Here is a 14195-nt window from a genome sequence, read left to right on the forward strand (position 1 = left end):
CTATCTTATACTTACATTGCAGGTGGTCATCTTTGGAGGTATATTTGGTACAACATGGAACAAATTGACCAACAAAATAAATGCATGTTTTTAAAATGATTTTATTACAGAAGACGCTTACCCTGTCGACGCACCCGGCCTGGCTTCTTTTGGAATTCATACGATTCCCTCAGTTTTTGTCTGTTGCCTTGACTTGTCTCTTCTTCATCAATTCACGAGATTTGAACATTGATACTATAGTCTAAATTTATTTTTCATTAACAAAAACAGATTAAAATCTTACCCATTACTTTTCTTACGAGCAGAAAAGCCCTTTGGAAAATGAGTTATGTCCAAAAAATAAGCAATGTATGCGTTTTGTAAGTCAAATATTTATCCTTGGTGCAACCAAGTTAGACTTCCATTCTTAACGAAATGAGTTGTTTGTAAAAGGCTTGAATGTGACCCTGATTTCAATGTATCATAGTTCAAACAATAACTTGAAAGAAAATATGTTTTTTTTATAGAAAAACAAGTCAAAGACCAGATATAGTAACCTTTTTCATTCTTTATTTAATCCACGAATTTGAGTATCTAACCATAGGTAGTCGGTGTCATTAAGTTAATCTCAATTATTGAATAAATAGTTTATAAGAGTGCAACCTGAATATATGCATTATAATGTACATTGAGTATTAGCACAATGACTCAGCCAGCCAAATATATATAACAGATATAAGAAAATGAGTTCAAAACTATAATATTTAAATGTAGACATGCGTATTGTTTTACTTTTAAAATTTACAATAGACAGATTAAACAGTTTCAGAAAGTCATGTATTATGTTAGAACATTCTAACATCAAGTTTGCTACAAGTTTTCTATTTGCATTAAAGAGTATTGTATTGGCTTCGTTTGGGGATAGTTCATTGATGTTTACTGGGCGAATAGATGGTAACTCGTGTAACAGTTTGTTTCGTGCATCTATATAACGGTCACAATAGATGAGGAAATGTGTTTCGTCTTCAACCGAACCTGAATCACACAATTTACATAAACGTAGATTAACTGGAATGTTTCTGTAACGACCTTGTTCAATTTCTAATGAAAAGGTTCCAGAGCGAATCCTTGCAATTGCTAAAAGTTGCACCCGTGATAAATGTCTTTTTACATATGGTTCCGTTGAGAATTCGGACTTAAAAAGTTTTATACGTTCTCAGTTTTGGCATTGTACGCACTTCAGTTATCCATCTATCTTTGAAGTCTACTTACTTTTGACTGTTTCTATTACGTAGTTTGTAAAAATGTTGTCGCTACTGTAGTTAATCAAATGCGTAAGATTACAAGTGTTTAAAATTGTCTTGATACTGTTAAACCATGTATTCTTGTAGCGTGTAGAGGTATCAACGTTCCTATCATGGAACATTTTACGGCAAGGTCTATTGTCTGGCATTTTCATGAGGTGACACCATAGGCGTATCGCATTACACTGTGTATAAATATATACAAGAAACCATCCCATATCCCCTTAGACATCTATATACGATATATAGAAACGGGAATAAAAGCGAGATTCTGGTTCTCTATGCATGATCACATGTTCTTATCACGTTGATGCTTAAATGTTTCATTGTTTGGTTCACAATCGTTTTCTTTTTTTAATAAAACACAATCGGGTTTCCATGCATGAAGATCGACAAGAGGATATAAAAAAATGTGACTTAAACAGTAACTTAATATAAGTGATTGCTCATTATAGAAGAAGGACAACAGCATATGAAATTTGTGTAGTATAAGATGTCGCATACATATATTTGTTATCTTTATTTGTATGGTAAAATGATTGATTGCAGCATAAGATGCCTGTCCACTTATGCATAAAACCTCACTTAGTGTGATAATTATAATTGATAATTTTTTTACGACTAATCTTGCCTTTGATGTAGACAGACTTGACAATAAAGGTTGACTCAGATTTCTATATGTTACAAGGGAGAAAAACTAGCTTTTCCTTTGATGAAGTCATACTTTTTTAAAGAAAAAAAACAATGTCAGTGCTGATTATTGAAACTACTTTTATCCAGGTATCATTGATCATTATAAGCTGTCACATCACGATCTCAGGGAATATGAATAATTTACACAAAAAACATTTTAGCTGAAAGATCCTGTTCAATCATGATGGTAAGGCAGTTTCATGTTATGAATAAAGAATGGTAAGGATTTGAAATGCATGTATAAAATATATTTTACAACTTTTATGCATAAATAATTTTATTTGAAATACCACAAAATACAAACAGGAATGTAAAAAAATATCATTGTAAAGGCATCGCTGCAGCTACTGCATTGAATAACAATGAACATGCAAAAAACATCAAACGATATGCAGAGGGAAAAAGATTTACACTAAAAGAATTAAAAAGAAAATAACAATAAAACTTAGAGGCATAGGTCATACCTGTCGACCTATGACAATGAAAATGCAGGTGATGACCTGCATAGAAGAATGAAATCTCAGGTCATAACGCGTACGAAGTTTTTCGAGCTGAATTTCAGTATTTAGGGGACATTTTTCTTATAATTTATATCAAAGTTTCCAAAACATATCCACATGGTCAAGTAATTCAAAATTGTACATATTATTATTTCTTGCACTTGGAGGCCATTGATAGATTTGTGTTACATTGCCTTTATTCCTGTTCACATTCATTCCATGACATACAATGTGCCAATTTGTGTTTTCTTTGCATGTACATTTGTGCAACTTTTAAACAATGGACCATATCAGATGTTGATATTAGAGTATAATAAAATAAAGTTAAACAATTAAAGGAGGTATAGATGAAAAAAGTAATTTTCAATTTTTTAATTTTTTAATTGTTCTAAGGTAGAACAATAAGTAAAAGTATTATTCTGATATGTTTTTGCATTTAATTCATTTTAGATTGAATCTTTTAAAAAAAAAACATAAGTTTAAGGAGTATATTGTGAATTGAAAAAAAGGGGAAGTAACTCAAATTGTTTTGAAATACACAAATTATTTACGACATAAAGCTAAGGTAATTGGTGTTAATTAACAGTGTGTTTGACACCAAAGCTGTCAAGTGAAGCCATGCACTGAAATGGGTCACTTGAGCTGAGTTTACACAGCTAGTTGAACTACTTGTCCAGGAAGAATTACGAATTTACCGGTATTTCATAGAAATCACTTTATATCTAATCAGTCTGAAGGCTTATATTTAGGAATCCGAGTGAAAATAGGTTATTTTCCGAATTCCCGGGTTATTTGGTTACCCGGCGGATGTTCCGGGTGACCCCTCAGAATTGTGAAAATCTCGTGTCACACCCGCAGGATCCGGGTCAGTTGACAGGTATGCATAGGTCAAATTGTTGTGACTTGTGATACTCGATGATTTCATATGACACAACCTTTGTGTTAAAAATTTGTAAATTTTGGATTTAGTTTTTAAACTATTTTGTACTAAAAACAGATATTAGCCAGATGAACAACACACACACACACACACAGCTGAATTTGAAAATTACGATGCTGGATTACTATTTTATCAATATCACGGAAATGCGCTATTGTTTTTTTTTCAATTGAAATCAAAAAATTTAAAATGTCAGCTGTTTTTGTCTTTTTTAAGGGAGGTTTGGCATGCCACAAAACCAGGTTCAACCCACCATTTTTTTTCTTAAAATGTCCTGTACCAAGTCAGGAAAATGGCCATTGTTATATTATAGTTCGTTTCTGTGTGTGTTACATTTTAATGTTGTGTTTTTGTTGTGTCGTTGTTCTCCTCTTATATTTGATGCGTTTCCCTCAGTTTTAGTTTGTAACCCGGATTTGTTTTTATCTCTATCGATTTATGAGTTTTCGAACAGCGGTATACTACTGTTGCCTTTATTTTAAGCCAGCTGGTAGTTTTTAAAACCTTACTTTGTTGTTTACTTCACCTTTTTATAGAATCTAATCATGTCTTTTAAAGTAAAAACAAATCTTAGTTACATATTTTCATTCAACATTCGTTATTCGGCTATTATACATGAATGACTAGTGGCAAATTTTACTTTGCCTTCGGATTACATATGATCATGAAAGGGAAAAGTTGGAGTGAATGGGGATAATGTAAAAACACATTAGCTGATAAATTCGAAGTTAGGACTGCCGTCTTCGACACAAGAAAACTAGTAACAATGTCAAACAACAACTAAATAATCTATATCCTTATAAAATGATTTTTAAATCATTACTAAAAGGGAATGTTAAATGTAAAGAAACATTGCAAAAATACAAAATCAGAAAGGCAAACTGGTATCACAGAAAATGTTTGTTAGATTTTCATCTGTAACAATTAATATTAAGGCACACACTAACAATTAAAATTCGTTAAGATTTCAGGTTAGATTAGGTAACAATTAGTATATAATTAATAAGCTACAATTATCATTTCAGTAATGCGCGAAAAATATTCAATCTTAACCATATTTTGATAAAATCCTTTTCTTCTTATTATTTTCCTGTTGAAAAAAAAAATGGAACTTCCTGTTTTAAAATTTAAATAAATAGATAATGTCAGGACACAAGCTTAAAGTATGTCACAAATTTTTGTAATGATGTCCCAATGAACTTTTTTTTGATAAAATATTTTACAAGTGAAAAATAGAAAAACCATTTATTTTAAAACCGATGACTTAATGAAAAACGAAAGACACCATTTCCATGTATGTCCATAATATCATGTATTTGTCTGAAAGAGTAATTAAAAAAAATAATTGTTAAAGTATCTTCATACTGCCTTTTTTTTAACAGTATAACGAAAACTTTTCAAGAAACACTTTGTAACTATAAAATTCTTCATAATCAAAAATCAATATAACGATTCCATACTAAAAATATATAAATACTAAATTTCACTTAAAAATAAAAAAAGAACAAAGAAACATATTAATTAACCATTATTTCAACAATATTTACAATATTAATGAATATCAAAATACATTTAGGCACATTTGAGATCTATGTACAAAAATTGAGCACTTTTTTTACAGTGTAAATGTTTCTGAGCACTTTCAAATATAAACATGCATATATTTGTATCAGTCATCAAACTTTAAAATGGGATGAAATATGTTGGGACACTATACAACCTATGATAGATAAAAAATATACATCTTATCTACATTAAAATGAATACACAAACAAAAAACAAACAAAACAAAAACACTGCGACAGCATTCCAACAACGAAAGTTTACTTATAGTTGAATATATATAGGTTTTCAAAGAAGGACGAGAGCCCACAATATAACAAGCTCTAAATAGCAACGAAAGATACCAATCAAATCAGTTCAAAAGAAATCAGGAGATCTGAAATCAACATCATTTTTTCAAATAGAAAGAGACATAAGTGACAGCAAGCACGTATCAAGCATTTTTAAGGGTCAAATCTAAAAATATGGAGTCAAAATTAACTTTCGCCGAATTTTATTTAACTTAAAAGTAGTTGTTTCAACCCCTGGAATCCCTATCAATTTCAACACACATAAAGATCGACTAATCATAATCTGCTATACCTGATAAATACAAATGTTAGTGAATTAGAAGACAATTTACATGAAACATCAAACTGGTATGTGACATCGAATTAAACAAATTGTACATCTAACTTCATAAAAGAAAAATACGTAACGGATACTATGATGAGCAGTTTATGATTGTTTTTACTTCGCGGTCATTTTTAGCTATAACCTGCAAACAGCAGCCGACGATGCTCTTTCATTTTACAACATGCTTGCAATAACCGTTTTTACTTTTTGGACCAGAAAGAATGACTTTTTTTACTATTGTTACAGCAAGTATGCTGACTGCTGAGCACCAAAAAAACTTCCTGGCTTAAAACACTATTGTAAGTCAACAAGAACATCTTTCTAAATTGATACTGTGAAATTATTGACAATACTTACACATGTAACTTTGCACAAATAATGGGATATTTTGTATTCATTTATTCGATATTTTAGATAAAAAATATGACGTGAATTTTAGCCTTTGCATATGAATTATAATACTTATATTAATACTTCCCTACAGGAAACCGGAAGTACTTGATCTCAACAAGTACTCATCATAAGCCTTTTGTTTAAATAAATATTTAACAAAAAACCAAAAAAATATAAAAACAATACATTAAACAGGAAGTTTCTATTGCTAAATTCATCCTTTTTAGAAAAAAAAGTCACTTAAAATGTTTCCTGCTTGCTTACATATAGTTAGTGCATTATTTTTCTAATGATATAAAAAAAATGACATAAAATATTACAAAAAAATACATTGTTATCAGCTGATAATTTTGTATTAAAACCGTTAAAATACTGCTCGATTTAGATCTCTTATATTGCTAGGTAATCACATGGACATTTTGAAGGACGGAAAGGTTTCTAACATCTTTTTGTCAAAGAAGGCTTCCATTTCAACTCCAGCCATATATATTTCACTATTTTTCTACAAAAAAGGGTGAATAAAAGATAATTAATTGATTTTCTATGAACACGCATGTTGCATGCATTGGACAATGACAAAGACACAGCCAGCTCAGGTATAACTAAATCAACTACGAGTTTTGTTACAAAGACTAAACCATTATGTATCCATGCTATCATAGATCAAACGTACATAGTAATATTTTGGGTTTTGTTTTAAAAACAGAATAACAATATATTTTGTTGATTATATGACTTTTTAACTGTTTTGATTCGAGCGTCGTACAAATTATAATCCCGGTATATTTGAAGAGCTATTTTAATGTATGTAATTTATAAATTTCAAAGCTTTATAGACTTCATCTTATCTTAGGATCTAAATGCAATTGATGAAATTCATCAAAATCAATGCATATTCGGGTCGTTTTTTTTTAGCATGCCTTTGTTTTAAAATTTTCGAACATTTTACACACTTGCTCCACTACCCTCCACCAAAGATAAAAAGCGCAATATATGACCAAACAATGAAGATAGAATTTCAAATAAAAACCATTTCTCATGCCAGTTCTTTAAAAGTATTACCTCATGGAACTGGTAGCAGTTACTATAAACTAATCTCATGTCATCGACAAATTCCTCCACCTGACTGTAGAAACCATTACGTAACTTATGAGCAACCATGTCGTAGCACATTCCTCTCTTTATAATTTTATAGTAGTCAGGTACCTTCAAATTAAATATAGTTTACTAAAGTTAATCATCTTTCGACAAAACTAGATGCTCCAAAGAGACTGAGTGAAGTGCAATAATGGAATACTCAAAAGTGTCAATATCCTACGGAAAATTATTACAACAAAACAGCAACCAAATTTTGGAGAGGAGAATTTTATCAGACAATGTTGACTTTTTAAATTGTACGTTAAAATATTGTTGTTTTTTTTTAAATTTTGTGTTAAAAATATCTCTTGTCAATCAATAAAAGTGCGGATAATCATTTTTTGTTCGCCTAAAATCGATTGTTTAAATGAACAACTCTGCAAACATTTGATCAATTTGCTGATTTTTTTATTTGTTATCGTGTATCCAAATTTGTTATATATTGAAAAAGCTTTGCCTTGTATTGTTTCTTTTGTTGATTCATATATATGATTAGGACATAAATACAGGGGATTCAATTCACGATTTTTCTGCAAATAAGTGAATGTAATAATAATAATAATAATAATAATAGTATTATTATTAATGATAATGATAAAAATTACAAGAAATGATTGTAACAGGATGCTGTTACGAAGTCTCCCAAACGAAGCTCCCATAATTCGTAATTCCCAGGGTCGCCTGACATTGGGCAAAGTCCAGTGAAAATTGGTTTGGTCCAGTAAAGTTATATGCATTAGTGATGCCGGGGGACTAACCCTGTATATCATTCAAATCATCTTGGCATGACAAACCAGAATATATATGTTTTAGGGGTGGGGATCTCGACCATTTACAAGATATTAGAACTTTCTCAAATGGCAGGGGGTCGGGATGACCCCTGGGGACTAACCCTATATATCATTCAAACCATCTTAGCATGAAAAACCAGAATATATATGGTTTAGGGGTGGGGATCTTGACCACTTACAAGATATTAGAACTTTCTTAAATGGCATGCAGTGGGGGTGACCCTGGGGACTAACCCTGTATTTCATTTCATGTGCTTTATCATGACAAACCAGAATATATATGGTTTAGGGGTGGGGATCTCGACCATTTACAAGATATTAGAACTTTCTCAAATGACAGGGGGTCGGGATGACCCCTGGGGACTAACCCAGTATATCATTTAAACCATCTTAGCATGACAAACTAGAATATATATGGTTTAGGGGTGGGGATCTTGACCACTTACAAGATATTAGAACTTTCTTAAAGGGCATAGGGTTGGGGTGACCCCTGGGGACTAACCCTGTATTTCATTTGATTTGCTTTATCATGACAAACCAGAATATATATGGTTTAGGGGTTTGGGATCTCGACCATTTACAAGATATTAGAACTTTCTCAAATGGCAGGGGGTCGGGATGACCCCTGGGGACTAACCCTGTATTTCATTTAATGGGTTTTATCATTTAAAACATTTTCAATTAAAAAGATTGTGTCTATCACAAACGGTTTTCAATTTATGATCATTTGAAAATTTAAAAAAATAAAATCCCATAGGGTTCTATAGTAAAACCCTCTTTTCTTTTTGCCCCTCAAAGTACCCCTTTATAAACCCCATTGCACAAACAAAACCCTGATTGCACCACTAGACATGTTAGTCTAACATATTGTGAAACCCTAAGTTAATCTGACAAGCGGTTTTGGAGAACGGGTGCGGACAAGTTCAAATTTAAAAGCGGCGGAAGAGGAAGAGGAAGAGGAATAATAATAATAATAATAATAATAATAAGAACTGAGCAAAAACAATAAGTCTTCCCAAACTTCGTTTGGGAGACCTAAAAATAAGATAATGCTAATCAACTTAAACATATCAAATTGTTTCGTTTGTAACATTTCATTTAAAATGCAAGCTGTTTGCAATGAAGAAATTAACATAATCAATCAATGTCAGATGTTCAGAGGAGATAAACAAAATAAAGTTATTATTCATATAGATGTATTTTTATCTATATGATAAAAATCTAATCAAGGCGATAACGTAAACTGGTGAATTGTTAAATGATCCGATGACTTCAATCAAAATATCATCATTGAAATATGATGAAAATCAAATTATTTACAACCCTGTGACAAAAGTAACATCTGCTTATAGAAAGTATAAAAAGATTGTTTTCGGTAAATTGAATACAAGTTGGAAGTTCTAGTGTGTCTTCTTTGATATGTAAAACACTGACGATATTCAATCTTTCTATTGATTACAATTTCAGTGAAAATATCCATAGACTGTGTTAGCGTATAAATGCATTACCAAAAACTGATGCTGGGGAATTGCTCTTTCTATGGATATTTTTCTTAGATACACAGAAGTTATTAAGTTGGATTTAGCTTCGATTTTAGTATTATTGCTCTTCAACCATTTGGATTTTCAATATTTGATTACTTGTATCATCGTTGATAGAAGAAAAATACGCATATCATGCTTCGAATTGAATAAGTATCGTGTACTACTTTAATATGTTTTCACAGAAGAGTTCATTGATTAACATGGAAAAATCGTCGTATTCCACAATATTTTCATGTATATGATTGAATATGTATTTAATATTGCTTCAGTGGGGTTCCCAGATTTGAAACACTTCTCATTCACATAAGCCTCGTTTTCATTATTTCAACGTCTCATACACAATACCAGAACTAAAGAAACGAGAGCACTGTATACATTATCTTACATCTTTAGATTTAACCTCCTGACGGAAAGGTTCACTTAGCTTGTGGTTATAAACTTTGTCTAACACAGTAAAACATTCCTGCAAGTAAAAGATATAAATTTTGTATTCTATTGTAAATTAACTAATCATAGATACCAGGCTTAAAATTATCTTTTGGTATTCTCTACTCAAGCAATACCTGTTTCTGAATATCATTCGTGAAATCATTGCGCCTGGAATCTTTTAACGTATTCAATGTTTATCACGTAGAACTACTTTTCAGCTAATTTTAATAATAATCATACTACCGAAAGTAGAAGATGTGTTTCATCTCAATCCAGCAAATAGTTTCAGTGAGTAGGAACAAAAACTGGTCAGCTTTGAGTCAGAATAGTTTATAAGAAAAGAATTACATTTGTTTACCTTAATTGACAAAAGGTTTATCTGTTGGAGTAACAATTGGTACCGTTAGTGGTATTACTACCGCCGGATCGATAACTTTGGTAGAGGACTATTAGTCCCCGACGATATCACCAACGATAACACAATAGCCAAAAATTCGATCTTGGCATGAAAGTATCGATATTTGTTTAATAAGAATTGACTTATAAAATGTTGGAAATCATTTGAAATTATATTTGGTATTATCTTCCTCGTGGATTTACTTTTTGTTCTGTTTTGTTTTGTTTTATCAGCTCTAGAACATTTGAATTAGGTTTCGATTTTCAAATATTTTTGCATAACTTAAGAGACATTAATTGTCGAAATGCGCATCTGGTGCAGTAAATTTGGTGCCGTTAATGATATAATTTGGTTCTTTTGACTTGTTTCTTTATACTTTAGCACCCCAAAAAAATTGAATTTTCCAAACAAATACGTACCGATTATCAGGTTGTCTGCATAGTGATATTGTAAACTATCAGCTGCGAGTCACAGTATGAAGCTTTCTGTCGAGTGAGCGCAGCGAAGTGGTTTATATTTATGGATCGTTCTAAATATTTGTAGCCTCTCGCTTTAGCATGTATAAATTTCATTAGATGCGATTGTTGTGTATTTCTAAAATGGATCAGATTTATATCTGATATTTCCTACTCAAGCCGTATTTTAGGCGTTTTGAAACTTTCTGAATACTATACCATTTTTCAGTGAAAATTAAGTGGAAAAAGATGCATTTGTATAAAAGTTTTTGCACTAGAAAACCCAGAGTGTGTGTGGTATTAATCTTGATGTCGGAGAAACCTGCCTATATGTTATTAATAAAACCAAGACTACTTATAATATTCTTATAACCATTTTTAAGTTGACAAGCATTAGACAATTTTACCTGTACACATACAAGCCCTCTCTTTCTGTAAGTAGGTATGACTTCTCGTTCAGATGTAATAAGATCAATTCCTTTTTTCTTTGATAAACACTGTGTTTGTAAACCATTCTTACAAGACTGTCCTTTAGTGATGACTTCCGCACAGTTTAAAGGTAAATCAATCTCGATGGACTGCTCTTTACTGCCTATTTCTTCACAGCTTGACAAAACACCACTGTTAATAGAGTGGTTCTTTACGTTGCTTTCTATACACTTTGACGACGGGTTATTCCTTGAATAGGGTTCTTTTAAATTTTTCCCTGGAAAATTTAATTGCAAATCCTTCTCATCGACTTGTTCATTTACACTGCTTCCTGCAGCCATCAAATATTCCTGAGGCGAGTATATTTGAGATTTCTTGTTTGTAAGACAAATTTTATTCCATCTTTTCTTTAGTTTGATTTTCTGTTTTGGTTCTAAGTAACTAAAATCGGTAACTGTTTTAGCGTCATCGTCGTCATCATCGGCATCATTATTTTTTCGATCGTTACAAGTCGAAGGCACCACCTCTGGAAAATAAGATATATATCAAAAATCAAACATGATATTATATAAAAATATCTTATCAAATGTAATTTTGTTTTCCATATTGTTAATAAAACATTGAACTTACGAAAACGTATGTGGAATTATGAAAGATCAGGCAAATAGAGAAATTGTTCATTTTCAAAAGATATCCACTTGAAAAGTAATGTTTTGTTTGGTTTATATCAGTTCAATTACACGAATATTGAAATATAAGTCAATGTCATTATTATTATATATAACTGGTATTCAATCAAAATATTAATAAATGATTTTTTAACAGTGTTTTGTATAATAAAAAAAAGACAACAAATATGAACAATAAACTAAGATACTCTTCACAAGACACAAACAACTCATACAAAGATGGATATTAGCAGAAAAAGTAGCCAATGACCCTAAACATTGGTGTGATATACTTGAAATTTTGACTAGATTCCTGTTAATATTTTGCTTTAGAAATTTTATTGGCTCTAAGAAATTTAAAGCTTAGCTATTTAAAGCAATTAAATAAGATACCAACAGCATAATGGTAAAAGCATTAAGTTTCACCTCTAGCTGAGCAGACAAAGACACAGATGCGATGATAAGATAGAAAACAACACTGAAAATTTAAGCTTACAATCAAGAAAAGCGCCTCGGAATTTATAAAGTGTTATTTCCATTTAATACCCCTATATTTTTAAGATCAAACAGAGTGAATTATTCTGCAAACTGTTATATGATTTGCAAAAATATAGTATTGCAGATTACATAGTTGTATTCTAGCTAAGAATCACATTACAGTTTTTGTGTTATCAAAATTATTTATTGTGCACCTAGAGAACAGAGAAATCGTATATATGCAATTTGCGTCAGTTTTCCTTCTGTACGTTGTTTTTGTTTGTGCGTAGTAAACGACAACAGCAGTATACAGCTGTTCAATACTCCTAATGTATTCCAAACTTAGTAGAGATTTTAAAAGGAGGGAATCGCAATTAAAGCGGTGCGAGATCGGATGTGTCGGCAGGGTATCGATCTGATTAGTAAAGCTCTTTCCTACTGATTTTTATAGTTCATTCTTATGTTGTAATGTTACACCACTGTCACAGGTTAGGGTGAGGGTATAGCGTTTACAAACATTTTTACATCCCCATATTCGTTATGTGACTGTCCTAAGTCACATGTCTGTAATTGTCTAGTAGTTGTCGTTGGTTGCTGTTTGTCATCACTATTTTACGTGTATTCTTTATAGTATAAATCAGGTCGTTGGTTTCCTCTTTGAATTGTTTCCCATTTTGTCATGTCGGTCGTATCATAGTACTCAGTACTATAAGGTATTGTGTTTCAAATCATTCAAGGCTGTACGGTGACCTGTAGTTGTTTAAATTCTCGTTCTTTGGTTTCTGGTAAATAGTTGTCTTATTGGCTATTATATCACATCCCCTTATTTTATATAGATGTGCGCAGATGAATATTATCCTTTTTTTCACCGTAATCAACTTAGACGTCTTTCAAAAGAACTCACGAGTGCTAAGATATAATCAGAACCAAATCTGTGGTAAGCAAATTTTGTTGTAAGAACTGAAAACATATTTAGTGCTTTTTATCAAATATATTTAATTTCATAAACAAATTTTAGTGTCATTTTGTTTGAATTTGAATTCGAAATAAATTGAAAAGGCTCAAAGATGAAAAAAAGGTCAGAATGATTTCATTTGTTTCATAATAATTCAGTTACACGCAAATAAACATCTAATATATTGTTCAACTTAACTAATATTCCTTTTTTGAATGTTCATAAGTATGTCCAGCAGTTAAAAGATGGAAAAAAAAAGAATAAAGTAATGAAAAATAGAACACAAATCACAACATTAAAAAAGAGAAAAATTTAACCTCGTAAAATTTTCTGAATTTCTTTGTGGGTATTCATATCAACTCTGTGACATCTTTTAGCAATGTGCCTGTTGTTTTTCCACTTCTTAGAAGGAAGACTTAAAGACGGCAAATCATCGCCTGATTCGGTGTGAAATCGAATTGGTGAAAACAAAATGCTGGTATCTGCTTTAAAAACAAAATTATACTTATGAAAGGTGACTAACATTTCACTGGAAAACATGGTTCATTTTTACCATGTGTTCGACACGCATTTTTATAAAATAATGTTTCGAAGCAACTGTGATTTGTATCAAGTTTGATATTTCCAGACCTCCTTAACTTACTGTTAGACTTTATAGTCTTATTTCGACACCCAGTTAAAAAAAAACACATCTAAGCGCTTTTATCAAATTTGATTGCGATTTAGCATGTTAAAATTCAATTTTCTTAAAAAAAAGCATGTTGGGGTATGTTAGATTGCGATGGTTTCATGATATTGAAGCGGTAGTTCACTGAATGCATACACATTGCAATGCTGTTAATTCACATTTTTGTTTTAATAAACGGTTCTACTATAATAAATTTGTGATGAGAATGAATATTATTAACAATGCAATAAAACTAGAA

At 31.2% G+C, this 14195-nt stretch overlaps 1 protein-coding gene across 4 annotated transcripts in view; it reads right to left on the reverse strand.

Annotated features, from left to right (window-relative positions):
• Positions 1–2235: 2235 nt before the first annotated feature.
• LOC127729777 (uncharacterized) overlaps positions 2236–14195 on the reverse strand; it is a 34475-nt gene continuing 22515 nt past the window's right edge. For 2 of the 4 annotated variants that reach the window (XM_052237660.1, XM_052237659.1), the window contains exons 3-7: positions 13587–13754; positions 11148–11695; positions 9845–9922; positions 7050–7193; positions 2236–6489 (exon numbers count right to left, since the gene is read on the reverse strand). In XM_052237660.1, coding sequence (XP_052093620.1) covers positions 6394–6489; positions 7050–7193; positions 9845–9922; positions 11148–11695; positions 13587–13754 — 1034 coding nt within the window. In that variant the 3' untranslated portion in view covers positions 2236–6393. The remainder of the gene's footprint in view (positions 6490–7049; positions 7194–9844; positions 9923–11147; positions 11696–13586; positions 13755–14195) is intronic. The other 2 variants (XM_052237662.1, XM_052237663.1) reach the window with 2 other exon arrangements.

Source organism: Mytilus californianus, unplaced genomic scaffold (genome assembly GCF_021869535.1).
Source record: "Mytilus californianus isolate M0D057914Y unplaced genomic scaffold, xbMytCali1.0.p SCAF_2, whole genome shotgun sequence".
Lineage (NCBI taxonomy): Eukaryota > Metazoa > Mollusca > Bivalvia > Mytilida > Mytilidae > Mytilus > Mytilus californianus.